This window comes from Apis laboriosa, unplaced genomic scaffold, assembly GCF_014066325.1.
Source record: "Apis laboriosa isolate Shangri-la unplaced genomic scaffold, ASM1406632v1 scaffold40_cov151, whole genome shotgun sequence".
NCBI classification, from domain to species: domain Eukaryota; kingdom Metazoa; phylum Arthropoda; class Insecta; order Hymenoptera; family Apidae; genus Apis; species Apis laboriosa.
Genome location: NW_025223180.1, coordinates 4224682 through 4240552, shown reverse-complemented (window position 1 = coordinate 4240552; position 15871 = coordinate 4224682). Strand labels below are relative to the sequence as shown.

Genomic DNA, 15871 nt, shown 5'->3' with positions numbered 1-15871 from the left:
TCTTCAAAGTCGGACCACGCAACCGGAAATCATCATTTATTGGTTCACTATCGAAAATCGAGGCGCAGCGTGGCAGATTAGAAATTTTTCCCTTTTTACCATGGAACACTTTGTGGAAGTACAAAGTCGGATAGGAGAAAGTTGATTGACCGTGGAACAATGCTCTGCTGTTCGCCCTTTTTCTCTATATTTTCCCTGCAATCATCCTCTCGAAAACGAGTTTATCACAAGACAATATATATATATATATATATATATATAGAAGGAAAAATAATTAAGCCGTTCTTTCTTTCTTTTTTTTTTTAATTTTCGAGCAACGTTTGATTTAAAAAATATTGGATTTCAATTTTATTCCCTCCTCTCTCCAACGGTTTATGATTGTACATTTACTCACTCGTCACAAAAAGTTTTACTACATTCTACTACTGCATCGACTTCGCAAGCAGCGAATTATTCCTCGAAATTTTAACTGAAGAAAATCAGGAGAACTTGAAATAACGAGTTTTCTTCAATTTTTCTTACAAACATTTGCAATAAATTCGTCTTTGATTGCATATAATATTCTATCTTTAGATGAGGGAGGGGGGAAAAAAAAAGGTAACAACGTCTACGAGCACGAAATACGGTGATCGCATAAAACGTTACAAACGCGAGGATAAACGGCACGATGAGGGTAGTAGCGAAAGAGAATAAATATTTCTCTACGAGACAGGATATATTTTATCGAAATATCGCGTTAATTTCCACAATCACGATCGGCACGGACCATCGTTACCGCAACAGTTAACGTTAAGCTCTCGTTATTACTCGCTTTTTGTTCCACGAATATTCGTTTTAACCCATGTTTCAAAATTTAAAACATCCTGTTTTCGGTTTTCACGGTAAAGCAATGTCAATGTTCAGCTTCCCCGTGTTTCGCCTGGAGATTTATATCCGCGAGCGGGTGTATTTCTGGTTTCGACTAGCGGTAGAAAATGCATAACTATAGAGAGAAAGAGAGAGAGGAAAAAAAAGAGAAAAAAGAGAGAAAACAGAGAAATAACAGGGAGAAAGAGAGAGAGAGGAGAACGTCCTTTCTATCGTATCGTTTACATTAAAACGATCACCGTTTTATTCAAGCCGTCGTATTAATTCTGTTTGCGTTCCACTTGTTCTCGTTGAAACGAACCTCGGCTTTTCGAACTTAAAACAATGATACGAGAGTCGATTGAAATATCGTTGCTCATAAAGAGATCGAATTGGAGCGAAAATATTCTATGGATGTTGGTGGAAAAAAGGAAGAAGAAGAAAAAAAGAGAGAACTGGTGATAATATTCTAGTATTATTTGTATCGTAATAACATCGTACGATGGTTTGACAGAGAAGTGGAATATATTTGTACATCAGATGGAGGCGGAGTAGGAGAAAGGATCTTAAGCTGCGAAGCTTAGCATCGGATAGCATCGTTGTAAGCCATCATAAAGACTGAAATGCGCTTTCTCCAGAGTTAAAAGATTTCTCTCTCTCTTATTCGTTGCGCGGTTCCAAATATTTCTTTCGAATACAACTTTGCGCGGAACAAATAAAATAAGATTACGCTCGATCATTGAAGTAAGAAAAGAGAAAGATTGCGCGAGTTGCTTTTCGCTCTTTTGCCCGAAAAAACGGGATCGTGATTCGAGGAAAGGAATCAATGAATCAAAAACGAAAACTTTTCGACGAGCATCTTGATAATAATTTATATATAACGCGTCGAAAAACGAGAAAAATCTTTGAATTTTAATTAGAAGTCAGATTTTCTGATAAGAAAGTTTCTTTCAAGACGCGGAAAACTGGAAAGCAAGGACGAAGTCACGTCTCGTCCATAAACCGGTTTCCAAAGTCTTAACGTCGCACGCGTTGCTTGTTTTCGCGGAAACTCGAAATGTTTCCATCCACGTTCAACTTACAACTTTCCCTTAATATCTTCGACAACCTCTTACATCCACCAAGAAAATAAAGCTTCGAACTTGGAATATTCGATGACTGGAAAGACATCGCGAGGAGGGAGATACTCTCGGTTCGAGAGTATGGAAGAGACAATAAATGGAACAGCGATGAAATCAAGGAGAAAAATACCACGTGGCGGGAATATTTGCGAGTGGAAAATTTAGACTTAGGATCTTTCCAAGATTTCGTACGCGGACGAGACGGGTAAGTCTCGTTAAGCCGAGAATACGGCGTCGCTTTCGCCAACTTTCCGTTTCCAAACTTTCCGTTTATTAAGAGAAATTTGGAAACTTCTTCTTTTCTTCCAACTTGCTGTCAACTCGCATTTGCATCGACACGACGTAACTACGAGACTACTACCATCCGTTCTCAAAAATTCTTTCTTTCTCTCCTTGTCTCTTTTCTTCATCTTCGATGAGTTTTGCAAATTCCAAAACTATACGAAACTATACGTAAATACGAGTAATCGTAAAACAAAAATTTATAGACCAAACAAAACGAACTCATCGAACAAGACTCGAAACAAAATCTACTCGCGAGAACACGCAGAATTAACGCAATTTGTGAAACTCGAATCAAAACTCGACCGCGTTTCTCTCGCATCGCGCGACAACTCGACGAGAAACGTAGAAAAGGGGAGGGTGGATTTCTCGTCGAGGATCTCCGTGACGGCCTGATGAGGGTATTATTCGATGTACGTACCTTGGAGAGGGTGGTGGGGTGCGGGTAGAGGTTGACGAGACAGCTCTGCCGTCTGAGCCGGTAGTCCCAACGTGTCTCCAGATGCGGAATCTCCATGGTGTCGCAAATGCTTTGCACGTGGGAGGCGGTGTGCGCGCTCTGCGGCCCAAAAATCGCCGCCACCCCGCTTCGCAGCAACTGGCACACTGAAATCAAACAACGGCCCCCGTTATGCACACTCGCGCTCTTTATTTCCAGTTATTTGCAGTTCCCGTTTGCGCTGGATTATACCGATTTTCGGAAATTGGCCCAGGATCTGGAAAAATCGAATTTTCCCAAGGGATTTGCGGATTATAGGGGTGAAGGGCGAGGCGAGGATTTTTACTTCACCGATTTGTTTGGAAAAGGATTGGTATTATTATAGGTTACGAGAAATATTAAATTTTTGTTATTTTTTTTTTTTTTTTTTTTTTTTTTTAGTTGATAACGCATTTTGAAAAGTTTTGAAGTGGAGGTAATGAAAGAATTGGGAGTAATGGTTAAATATATCGTAAGAAAATTCTGGATATTTTGAAACTTGTATTAAATATCGATAACTTTTGTCAGAAATTTTCGAATAACTTGGAAAAAGTTCACCATAAACCAACCCATTCTAGTCAAAATAATATCCTTTAGCAAGCAATATAGGGGAGAGAGGGGAAAGGGAATATTTGAAATCGATGAAACTGCTTGAAATTTTTGCCATTCGAAAGAATGAAATCGCAAAAATTTCAGATAGTAGCTATTCACAAAAATGCAGTTTCAGCTTCTAAAAGGTTATATCGCGCAGAAGTCGAGTAGTAAAATAAAGAGAACCATTCGCGATCGTATGATACCGAACCGAAAGATCCGCACCGCAGAAACGCATAACGTAACTATCGCTCGACCACCATTACCGATTAATCACCCAAATTCACGAAACTTCTCTCGTACAAACTTTCCGTCCCTATATTCCGTTCCCCATCGAGTTGCGGAATTGTCATGGCGTGTGGCAAACGAACCATCATTCGGATTATTCTATCCGCCATGTTTTTATCCACCAATTTTTGCCTCCCATTTTCAATGTTGATTACTTTAAATAAATTAAATATTTAAACAACGCAATAAAGTTATTTCGATGTTTCAAGCGTTTAATTTTTCATCGAAGAAATATTCCATTTGTTCCATATTACAATTTACAGATTTTGCAAAATGTTTTCACATTCTTGTAAAATTTAGAACGCTAGAACCCGCTCTGGAATTAAAACAGAAATTGTTTTCAAAATTTACAACGGTAAAAAAATTATACTCGAGCGAAAACAATTCAGTTTGCAGTTATAAAAAAAAAAAAAAAAATAGTATAAAAAATATCACCGCTCAAAATGAAAAATTGGTATTTACGATTGATAATGCAATTCGATCTCGAACCTCTTTCTCGACCTCAACGTTCCCCCTTCCGTTTTATTTCCGCGACACCTGGAAAGAATGCTCCTCGATGGAAATCGAGGCAGCGTTAATTAACGAGGTAGCAAGGTAATCACGTTAATGCGCAACATGTTTAATACGTTTCATTACGCCGGCTACGAGAAAGCAGATTATCGAATGCCAGTCACTCGTAATTAGTCGCGACAGATAATATTTTATAATTGGATTCGTTCCACGCTTCCATTCGCCTCTCTCCTTTCCTTTCCTTCGATTTCGTCCGCGCTTCGACTCGATATTCCCGCCCCTCCCCCTTTCAATTTTCCGGTTCGTTACTCGCGTTAATTCTTGCAAGATTTCGTCAACGGCCTCTCTTTACCACCGTCTTGATTAATTATTAACACGCAAAGTCCGTCGAAGCTACGTTCCTTATTCAACTCTTTCACCGGCTTTCAAAGATCCGAAAAAAGGACCACGGTAATCTGCTATCAATGATAAACCAGTTTCATCTTTGCCAAATTACTCGTAAACTGACAGATCCATTGAATTTTTTTTCACAATATTTATAAATATTTCTACAAATTTTAAATAGAATTACATACGTTGGAAAAAGAGGAGAAATTGTTGAGCGAAGAAGATGAATGCATTCTTCTATTTCCCCATCAGGACTGAGCCATATACATAGGATTGATCATTTTGCTCGAGTTTTCCTCAGTTACACGTATAAATACACATATTTGGAAAATGTTCCATTCCATTTCGTATTACATATCTTCCATATTTTTAAATACTTGAATTTGAATTACAATACATCTCTTAAATACCTGAAAACATAAATCCTATTAACTAATGCAAATCCAATAAACACTTTTCCAACAATATTCAAACCAAACCGTTCAACTTCTCGACACGAATTGCAATTACGTTCTTTTTTTTCCTCGATCAAAATTCACGCGTTCGAGGATCAAAAAAAAAAAAGTGATTCCCTTTATCCTTGGACAATGGAAAAAAGTGAAGAAAAGCAACCAGATGGAATTTGAAACGCGGTCGAAACGAAAACGCAGCCCGAATCACGAAAACGCACACCCATGTCATCAAACGCTTTACCCATCCCCCATTTCGATCATTTATTCCCTAAAGCTAAAGGATTTTCCTCTCCAGGTCAGATTTTATTTCCACAAAAGGATCGATCAAGGTCTCCCCGTGGTGGTGCTTACGTACCACCATCCTCTCTATAATCGGTCCGCAAAGTCAGCTTCCGAGGGGAGGGGGGTAGGTATAAAGAGGAAAGAGAGAAAGTCGAATCCTCAAAGTAATACCGGACAACGCTCGAGGCGTTTTCAAAGTTGAGCTACGATATACGCGGCCCCGTATTGAAATTCTAGAATGGAATTTCATTGGACGGAACCCCGGGCGAAATTCGCGAATCTGTGTACACTGTGTTTGAAAAACACGTATGGCCTCGTGTATTAATCGAAAAAGGGAGAAGTTTCGCGTTTATATTATCCCGATTGTTCGTTGTACGAGAAAGGGATGGTTGGAAATGCGAAACCCACGATATACCTGTATTTATACGGAAATGCACGGATGTATACCTCGATGGATGGATTTTTCTCTTCGAAATGAATAAATAAAATATTTAAAGAGAATTGTTTCAACTTTATTATTATTTCTTTTATCATTAAACTTCGAACTTTCGATCGAACGAATCAATGGTACAATTCGAATGATAATCTTTTCAAATATTTTATTCAAAGAATATAGCACGAGCACGGTTCATTGGAAACGTACACACGAATTTTCATTTTCGAGGGGGAGGGAAAGAAACTTCTTCCCTTGTTCCGGAATATTTCCCTTTTTATACGAATAAATGCAAAGTATGGAGGGTGTCTTTCGGAAGAAAAAGAAAAAAAAAAAAAGAAAGAAAGAAAAGGAAAAAAAATTGAAAGAACAAACGGAAGGAAAGTTTCGAAGTAACTTTCTTTGCTCCTGAAATATTCCTTTTTACTTTGGATACGTTGGAGAAGCATATCTCGAAGACGAGGTGAAGATAAAGAAAAAACGCGTTTCAACGCGTGATCATCGTTCGAACGCGCGCTCTGAACGCGATACTCTGATATATGCATTTTGCAACATATCCGCGGAAGAAATACGATACAGCTCGGAGCCAGACCACGTATTTCCTGGTTGGATCCAGTTGGTATCATCCTGGCTTTGCGAGTTGATAGGATTATCGCTTGCTAATGTATCAAAGCCAGTTGGCAAGCTGCGCGCAGCCTGAGAAACACACCTACCATCCCTTTTGTTCCCCGACCAAAACTCCAGTTCAAATGCTTCTAACTCCTCGGGTTTCCCTCTAAACGACCAACCATGGAGTTGGGTAATTACAGGTGAGCGATTCCGGATCGTCTAACTTCCAATTTCCCTCTTTTTAAAAAGAAACGTTCGTTAGAAAAGATAAATCATCTGGACACGAAATAATCGGGTATGACGATATCGTTACCCAAACGAAAACATCCCCCCACCTGAAAATAAGACACAATAACGCTAGATAACAAAACAAAGATTCCAAAATACTTATCCTATAGGATTTTTGTCTTCGTGTATCTTTGAACGTTTAAAGATAATTCAATTTTCGATTTAATTTAATCGAAAGAAAGAGAATAAAAGAAATTTGTCAGAAAAATGAACAAAGAAGAGATAATTAACAAAATTACAACTCGTCGACGTTGTACTCTGTTTTCTGAAAAACACACATCGCCAAGAACGGTCGGATAAATCGTCATCTCCCGCAGATATCCGCGTCACGTTCGTCTGAAATGGCGTAAAGTTGATCGTGTCGAATAATAATTCTAATATGTAATCCGGTTGGAGGGAGGCGGTGTTCGTGAATGGAATGAAAGGGGTTGGGTGAGACCGACGGGGAAATTATTACTTCCTGTATTATTCGAGAGGAGAAGGGACTGGAAAAGATACAATCCTTCCTGCCCAGGAAACGATATACGCCTTTATCCTCGGGAGGCTTCTCTCCGTCCGTATCCATTTGAGTGTTTCACTATGTCCGCCGGCTCTGAAACTCGCAATTCCACCTGCTTTCCCACCCATGGAACGGACCAACTCTTCTTCCTTATTCAAGATTAGGCCGTTATTGTGTGCGCGCTCACCAACTCGAATCTCACTTACCTCCGTTTATCCTTAGGATTTTTGTCTTCGTGGATCCTTCCACTTTACCTCCTTCTTCTTCCTGTCCCTTCGACCATCCTTAAAACTAGAGTACTCTCTAATTTTTATTCAACACCGTTCCTCCTTGGACCGAATAAGTTTTCTTTCGAGACCACGAAGGGGAGAAGAACTTGGTCGATATAAAAAAAATGAGCGACAACGTAGTTTCGGCTTACTTGAAATACGATTAAGATCAATCGACTGGATTCTTTCGAGAGATTTAAAGTGATTTCTTCTTCGAAAACTTTATCGATCGAGCGTTATTTTGCGGCGTCTATCTTCGTAAAATCCTTTAAATATCCGTAATGGCGAACGATACGACCACGAAAACATCATCATTCCCTGGCCAATGGGTTATATAGCGCGGTTAATAGGGTAGTTCATTTCACGTGATAGAAAAAGAGAGAGAGAGAGAGGGGGAAGGAGGAAGGAGACGAGAAGAAAGAGAGGAAATGGAAGGGTGGATGAGCGGCCGTTCCGGACATTTATAGCTTCTACCCTATTGAGTCTTGATCGGTAGCCCGATTGGAAAAGCTCGCGTCGATCGAATGCACGCGTGTCGCGCCTTTAAAAAGTCGAAAACTTGTTGTCGTCTCGGAACAATTGTGCATCGACGTGAAAGGGCCCTCTTGCTTGCCCTTCCTTTCCATTCTTCTCGTGTACCTTGACTCGTCCGAATTTCTTTCCAATAAACAAAATTCTCCATAAGAATAATTATTTATCGAAATCAGTGTGGAACGATAGATGCGAATTACGCACGATCGAGAACGAACGTTTACAAGTTTACGTTTACTTTGAGATCAGGAGTAACAGAACTTTAAAAATCATTCGCCCATTTGTGTGAGATGTCAAATCAAACGCAAGTGTCGAGAAAAAAGTCATAGCAGTGCTCTCTCCGCTCATAAACAATGGATTTTTTTACATTTTCGAGAATACATCGAGGAAAATTGGAGAAAGAATTGATACAAAAACACTTGTATCGATCTAAAACATCATCTTTTTACTCAACGCGCAACCTACTCTGACATCAGCTAATAAATTATCGAATCAAAAAATATTTTCGAGAACGAATCTTTAAAAATCATTCGCCCATTTGTCAAATCAAACGCAAGCGTCGAGAAAAAAGTCATAGCAGTGCTCTTCCCTCTCTCTTTCTCCGCTCATAAACAATGGATTTTTTTACATTTTTCGAGAATACATCGAGGAAAATTAGAGAAAGAATTGATAGAAAAACACTCGTATCGATCTAAAGCGAAACATCATCCTTTTTACTCGACGCGCAACCGACTCTGACATCAGCTAATAAATTATCGAATCAAACAATATTTTCTCTTCGACCTGATTAATTAACGACCAATTACCATTCCCGGGGAAACGAACTGTTTGGCAGGAACAATGAATATCATATCTCGTCTCCCCCATGAGTTTTCGCTCGACGCAAGAGAGCCGCGGAAAATGCAAACTGGGTCCACCGACACACAGGTGTGACTCCGTGCTACGCCGCAGCATCCGCCGTACCCTCGAAACGTATAATGCGCGATGCGGTTTATGGAAATTTACACGTAAAACCGCGATAATTTTGTAACACGCGGCGCGAAGGGGAGGAAGAGAATGGGGGGAGGAGAGTTGCCTAACCGAGGACTTCCGGCTATCGCCGTAAACTTTCGCCCACCCATCCCCCTCGGCCATTTACCGGCCGACGAGTAAATTCTGATTAAATAATAGCAATTAGCAGCGACGATTAGATCCCTTCAAATTTAATACGGCGCATAATTAATCGCGCGTTGTAATCGAAAAGATTTAATTCGTACGCGTGAAAAAATAGTTTTCTTCTAGTTAGCAGTAGATGCCAGTTTCACGCGTTTTATTCCCTTTAGGAATTCCGTAAAAATTGGATTAATTTTTGATTCAATAGGATATATATATACATGGATGATGCTATTTTGTATGCTACATTTCCTTTGATCGCGCGTTCAAAATTTCACTACGATGTGTTTTAATAGATTCGTTTAATTTATTCCGCGTAACGCGTTCAAAATATGTTGTTAAATATGTTGGTTAAAAGAAATTTATTATATTTCATAATTTTTAATTCGATGTTATATCCCATTCCCTTTGATTGCGTGCTCAAATTTGCCCAAAATGCGTTTTATCAAATTCGTTTAATTTATACCGTTTATATTTTTAAAATACATACACGGAATTGAAAAGAAATTTGTTACGAAATTGAAAAGAAAATATTACGCGCAATCGTTATTAAACTAAACCATTATTAAAATTATCGATTGAGCATCATTTATCTCACAAGTTCCGATACGATATTTAAAATCATCATTCCCCCATCATTTTACTCGAGAATAATTTACGAATCCCGAGAAACATTTACGCTATAAATAAATCAAACATCGAGAAAGATTACTCGATCGACGAGGGAACAGCTCCCTCGATCCAATTTTCCCCTCACGTCAGAGAAATATCATCGTTCGGGGATTAAACGATCGCGTTCCCGCCTATTACCGTGAAAAACGTGTTCTCAATTTTCAGTAATGCGGTGAAATCGGCCCCGATGCGCACGAGGATAGTCAACATCGATATCGAGAATGAGTTCTCGTAGGAAAAATTACACCTTGAACGCGTCCGAGGCAACGAGAACGCGATATCTTTCCGCACGCTCGAATAAATACACTAACCGCGGAATAAATTCAATTCACCATTTTGTGCCGTTCACAATAACCGGCTCCATCCAATTCCCGCGTCTAAGACCTATTCACGTTGAAAAACCTGATTCCTTGCTATATACCATTTCGAATCGATCATCAAAAAAAAAAAAAAAAAAAAAAAAAATCGATCAAATAAAGAGAGAGAGACAACTTCCTCTCGTCACAGCCGATGCGAGGGAATCCTTCTTATTTATCCACGAGACAGGAGTTTATGCTAATTCGAGCAATTGAACGATATCCGGTATGATATCCACTTCGATGTAAGTTGGAAAGGGACAGGCCACAGACAGTCTCGAGAACTGTGCGTTTAATATCTTCGCGACGAGTATCAAATTATCCTTTTAATCTTCCTTGCTCAACCGGCTATTGTATCTTGAAACGAATAGAGAATTGCTTCTTTGTACAGAGGGAGACAATTTTTGAGCGATGGATATATAAGAAGAAATTTGACAGGATCCAAGGATCGATGGAAATTCTTCGAAAAGTAAATTTTTTTCTTTTCTAGATAAAGTATAATATGACAGAGATAATATATAATAAAAGGAATGAGAAAGATCTTTCGAAATGGTAATAGCAATGACACAACGTTTCGTCTCGTACGACGAGATTTAATCGCGTTTAACGAGAGAAAGACTTGATTAAACGGGATTTACGTTCAACGTTCATTCGGATTTGTCGAGTTGCTCGAGACGCGATACGGCTCCTTGTCACGAGCCCACCGCTTGGATCGATAACGCGTCCTTCCTTAAACGAAGCGGCCATTGTCACGCGAGGACGTGTTTTATCTTAGAGCGATTCCCGCCGATAAAGCAACGCGATGAAGGCAGAAACGAACGAGGGGACCTCGAGGACGAAACTAATTTCATCTCGAGGACGCTGCCACGAATCGATGTTTCGTTTCGCATCCCGTTTAACGGTCCCTTCTTTTTCAAAGAAACTACGACACGAAACTCGAAAGATGCGACGCGGAGAAATGGTAAAACGAATTTGTCGAGTTGTTCCATTGGATCGTAACAATCGATACACGATCGAACCAAGGATGTTTGATGAATATACTTGAACGGACACGAAGAAACGTACACGATGTAAAAATTAGATTAAAGCGAAAAAACAAAAATTCGCTTTAAACGAATGTTCCTGTAATTCGTCCGAATTAATTTGTATGTAACGTAATTTGTCTCTGAAGCGAGAGTGAAAAAGTGTAAAATAAAGGTGGAAAGAATTTACGAGTGTTAAGATATATTACGGGGAAGATAGAACGTGCTCGTACAAGTTAGATCGGCGATAAAAATTGTCGAGGAAAGTCACGATTCATATAGATATATATTTTTTTTTTTTAATTTTGTACAAAGATATTATATCTTATTAATAGAGGAACGTAACCAATCCTTCCTCCCTGTTTAATTATTTTCCATCATTACTCTGCGATCGAGCAATGCATCGGCAATCGAAATCGTCGCATTTCGACCGAATGTCAAAGCAACAAACTGCGTCTACGTGCTTGCGAATAACGCGTTACATTCGCACGAAGAAGTCGCGTAATGTAAAAAGAAAGAAAAAAAAGAAAAATATGAATGAAAATCAGTGAGTACTATTTTCCTGCTATGATTTTACACGTTAGAACAAGAGGGAAACTTTGACGCGCGGATGGAAATTAGAGCACTCTTTCATTCGAAATTAAAAAGAATTTTATTAAATTTAATTCACCTTTGAAAAGCATCCCTCTCTTTCTCTCTCTCTCGGTATTTGCCGAGTAAACTTGAAATTTTTCCAGATCTAACGAATAATCCTCACGTTTTTAGCCGAATTACAGGGTGAAACGTGTTTGACAAGGATTTAGCTAGACACTTTTGAAAGGGGAGAAGCGCGTTTATGCGGTCGAAGAAAGGAGACGTTTTAAAAATCGCTGCCAGCGGTTCACGAATGCGGATACACGTACAAACTTCCCCTCCCTCTCCCCCTTCCTCCACTTTCACCCTTTCCTCCACCTTCATTATGATATAAACGCGCACGTTACACGCTGTTGCTTGAAATTTCGAAATTATCCCGGCTTTTCTTTTTTTCTTTCTTTTTTTTTTTTTTTTTTTTTTTTTTTACCCCAGCCTTTTCCCCGACGCGATAGAATACGCTCGCCTAGCATCGTTACGGGATAATTGGCCGAACAAGCGCGACAAGCTCTACAAGCGTTACTCCTATTCGATGAAAGGGACAAGAGTTGAAGGCGCAGTACGATGATTAATAGCTATTATTTCGAAAGCGCAAAATAAGAGGAAAGTTTGAAAGTTTCTCTAATTAAAAAACTTCTGATTAAACCTGTAAAATTATATCAATGACGATTAAAGAGGAGAGGGCGAAGGCTCATAAGTGGAAACGGAACAAACGATTAAACGTTTATTTTTTTAACATCCACTTGATAGTAATCAAAAGTAAAGAGAATTCATCGAATTGATTCGAAATATCTCTCTCTCTCTCTCTCTCTTTCTTTCAATCGAACGAAATTTCAAAATTTACGAAGTGACGCGACACTTGGCACGCGATTTCACTTATCAGAATCTCCAGAGGAAATTCCTTCTCCCGGTTGATTCGAGCCTCGTAGTGACTTGAAAACGATTCAACGATTTTCTCAGAAGCGATCCACGGTGAGATGAAAAAAGAGAGGGGAAAGAGAAAAAGAGAGAGAGAGAGAGAGGTGGCTCGACGTTCCATTTTCCGTATAAATTCAACTACGATAAAAGGAGGGAAACGTCGCGTGCACGAGAAACGCACGCCGCCCGCACAAAGAAAAACACGCCCAGGGCTAAATAATATTACGATGACTAAACTTCATTCCGTTTCCATATCGCTTACTTCGTCAGAATTGCCTCACGGACAAGCTAAGTTTCTCCACCGTCTTATCGCGGAAACAATTTAATTCTTATCTGTACCCTGTTCTATTACAGAAGGTTGGTCTCGAGACCAAGTTTTCCTCGAAGGAGGAACAGGATGATATCATCGCGTAGTGTCTCGATATTATTGAATGAACCCGATATGCGTGATTCCATTGGCCATTGCTCGAACATTCTTATTAATTTCTCGCGTTGAAAAGAGAACGCTCGATTATTGAACGGGAATCCAGATTACATTCGATTATATCCGCGTTTCGAAAACGTGTGACGAGTCGTATTGAGAGAAAATTTTGGAATTTTTTTCGTACGAACGTAGAGTGAAAAATGATTTGTATTTTGATATTTCTATCGAGCATGGTAATAAAATGGAACGTGTCAAAATTATTGCCTGTAATTGGTATTACTGCCCCGGTTTTAAATTTTTACTCAAATTAAACTTGATTGCTTAAATCGATGCGGATAATTGAAAACTCCATTCTAAATGAATTCATTAAAAGACAATGCGTATCACTGGTGGAGAAAAATTTTTATACAACTATATGGAACATAAAAATATGGGAAAATTATTTCCTCGTATAAATCAACGTAGCAAGTTATTTTAAATGTCACCGTATTTAGAATATAATTTCACAGAGAACTTCTCCACGCGAAATTCGGAGATTTCACAAAAATGAATTTTCGCTCATTCTTTTTACATTTATTTTTTTTTTTTTCCCCTATAAATCTCCGTTACAAAAATGTTCTGGATGGACAGGAATTTCCTCCCCCCTCTCCTTCAAAGTTTGGATAAACTGAAGCCGGCCTGCGTGTCAGGTACAGTCGATCGTAATTTAATTTCCAAGATATAATTCCAAACCACGAGAAGACGATCAAAACTTGAAGGACTTGGACGAAACAACAAAAGTTCAATTAACCGGAAACTTAAGCTCTATTTTCTCCGCAAACACAGAAGATAACACCGTTCGATAAACGCTCTTCATCCTCAGTTTCAAACTCTCGCAAACGAGATTTATTTTTCCTCTCGAAAAAAAAAAAGAAAGAAAGAAAAAAAATGATTCCATGTATGTCACAAAGTTTCCATAAAATTCACGACCATCTTCCATTTACTCAACCGCGAATCTTCTCCTCCTCGCGACTGGTCAACTCTACCAACGATCCCACTCTTATCGAGCATCTGGAAAGAATGTCATCTCGAGCCAATTTGCATTCGAACGTGGCCGCGAATTACGAACGTGCCTTCCCCTCCTCCAATCGACCGCGACATCATCTTTCGCGAGGGATATCGTGAAACGTCGATCGGTGCTAAAGTGCTTCTCTATGCAGCACCGATATATATATATATATACAGGGTCCCATAAACGGCCATCGAGCTCGACGTTACGCGCCTCCTCCTCCTCCTCCTAGTAAGAATGGAATGCGCCAGTTTTCTTGCAACGATCGCTTAAATCCGCTTGGATGCGCTCGATGGTACCAGTCGCCACTATCACCGTCTATGAATCGCGTGCCGAAGAAGGGGAAAACGATAAAATCGTGATAAAATAGTGGACGACGCGTCGACGACGGAGGACCCCGTTTACGTTTCGAGATTATAATTCGCGGACGAAGAGCCATGTTTCTCCAACCATATGGTGATTTACATGGCGTGTGGTTGGAGGATCGCCCTTTTTCTCTGCCAAGAGCGTGCCATTTCGACGCGGATGAAAGGGGAATGACGTTTCAGATGAGCGTACATCAACTCGACTCGCGTTGATGAGAGTACATAATTCAGCGAGGGGGGAGGAGTCGGTCCATCTCGGAGCCACTTGTGCACGATCGAATCTTTAATCGAATTTTTAGTCGATTTTTCTTCTTCATCTTGGAATTTGAACGGGTCTTCTTAAGTCACGTGAGAAATTTTGAAGAATTAACGCGACGATGATTGAATAATTTAATCTAAATGGTTACTAGATTATTTTCGAGATCGAAGATTCGGTAATTTTTTAATTTAGGATATTAATAATAGAAATTTTTGGATCGAGAAGTTTTTTTCTTGGAAATAAGATGAGACTACGATTTAAAATAAAAAAAAAGAAAAATTACGATATATGTAGTTTGTGAGGTATTTTTGAAAATTGAGTAGAATTTTTCTCGCTTCGTACGATGTTTCGTGAATCAGAAGAAGTGAACAGTAAAGATTGGATTTTTGGGGTAACGTGGTGGGTTTTTGTATCGGGAAAGCTTGAATATTAAGGGTAGTAACTTAAAGAAGTTACTTCCTCGCGTCAAATATCTTTTCCTTCCCGGAAACAGGAGGGCTTTAATTTAATTCGTTCGAATTGGTTTTCCCTTTTTTCAAGGATAATATATCGCGACTTTGCAATTGGAAACGGTTTCCTCGAAACCGTTCTCGTTTCGTTAAATTACGCAACGTTGCTTTTAAACGAAACTATAGGTGGTCGTGGAATATTTCTTATCTCTTACGTATATACAAAGTTTCAGACAGAAACGTTAATCAAAGTGCAACTTCTTTATCGCCCAAACCCATATTACGTTCTCTGATCCAAATTTAATGAACTGTGTTTGCGAATCTTTCGCATATTCAAGAATCTAAGCGATCCAATTCGAACTAGTTTCCTCGGTTAATAATCATTATCGAGCAACATTTCGATCGCTTTTTCAATACGAAAAAATTAAAATTTATTAAAAATCGTTGAGCGGATATATCAAAAATATAAAATGTCGAATATTTATCCCTTGAAACCTTTCCAAACTTTACACAATCTTACGTACGAGTATTATAAATTTCTTACGCAAAATAAAAAAAAAAGAAAAATTAATAAAATTCACGCGTAAAAAAAAAAATTTCACGTGTGCCGTGGCGATTCGTCTCTTTCTATTTGATCTGCAGGAAGGGATCCGAGATTAAATTGCATTCGAATCGCGCCAAGAAAAGTTTCGAAAGAAAAAAGAAAAGAA

At 39.1% G+C, this 15871-nt stretch overlaps 1 protein-coding gene across 12 annotated transcripts in view; it reads right to left on the bottom strand.

Moving 5' to 3' along the window:
* LOC122715815 (glutamate receptor ionotropic, kainate 2-like) overlaps positions 1 to 15871 on the bottom strand; it is a 235081-nt gene that overhangs the window by 112900 nt on the left and 106310 nt on the right. For 11 of the 12 annotated variants that reach the window (XR_006346909.1, XM_043938291.1, XM_043938296.1 and 8 more), the window contains exon 4: positions 2671 to 2855. Coding sequence is in view for 11 of the 12 variants with exons in the window: in XM_043938291.1 (XP_043794226.1) it covers positions 2671 to 2855 (185 nt within the window). In the remaining variant the exon portion in view is untranslated. Of the gene's footprint in view, positions 1 to 2670; positions 2856 to 4691; positions 4797 to 15871 lie in introns of those variants that run through there. The other variant, XM_043938294.1, reaches the window with a different exon arrangement.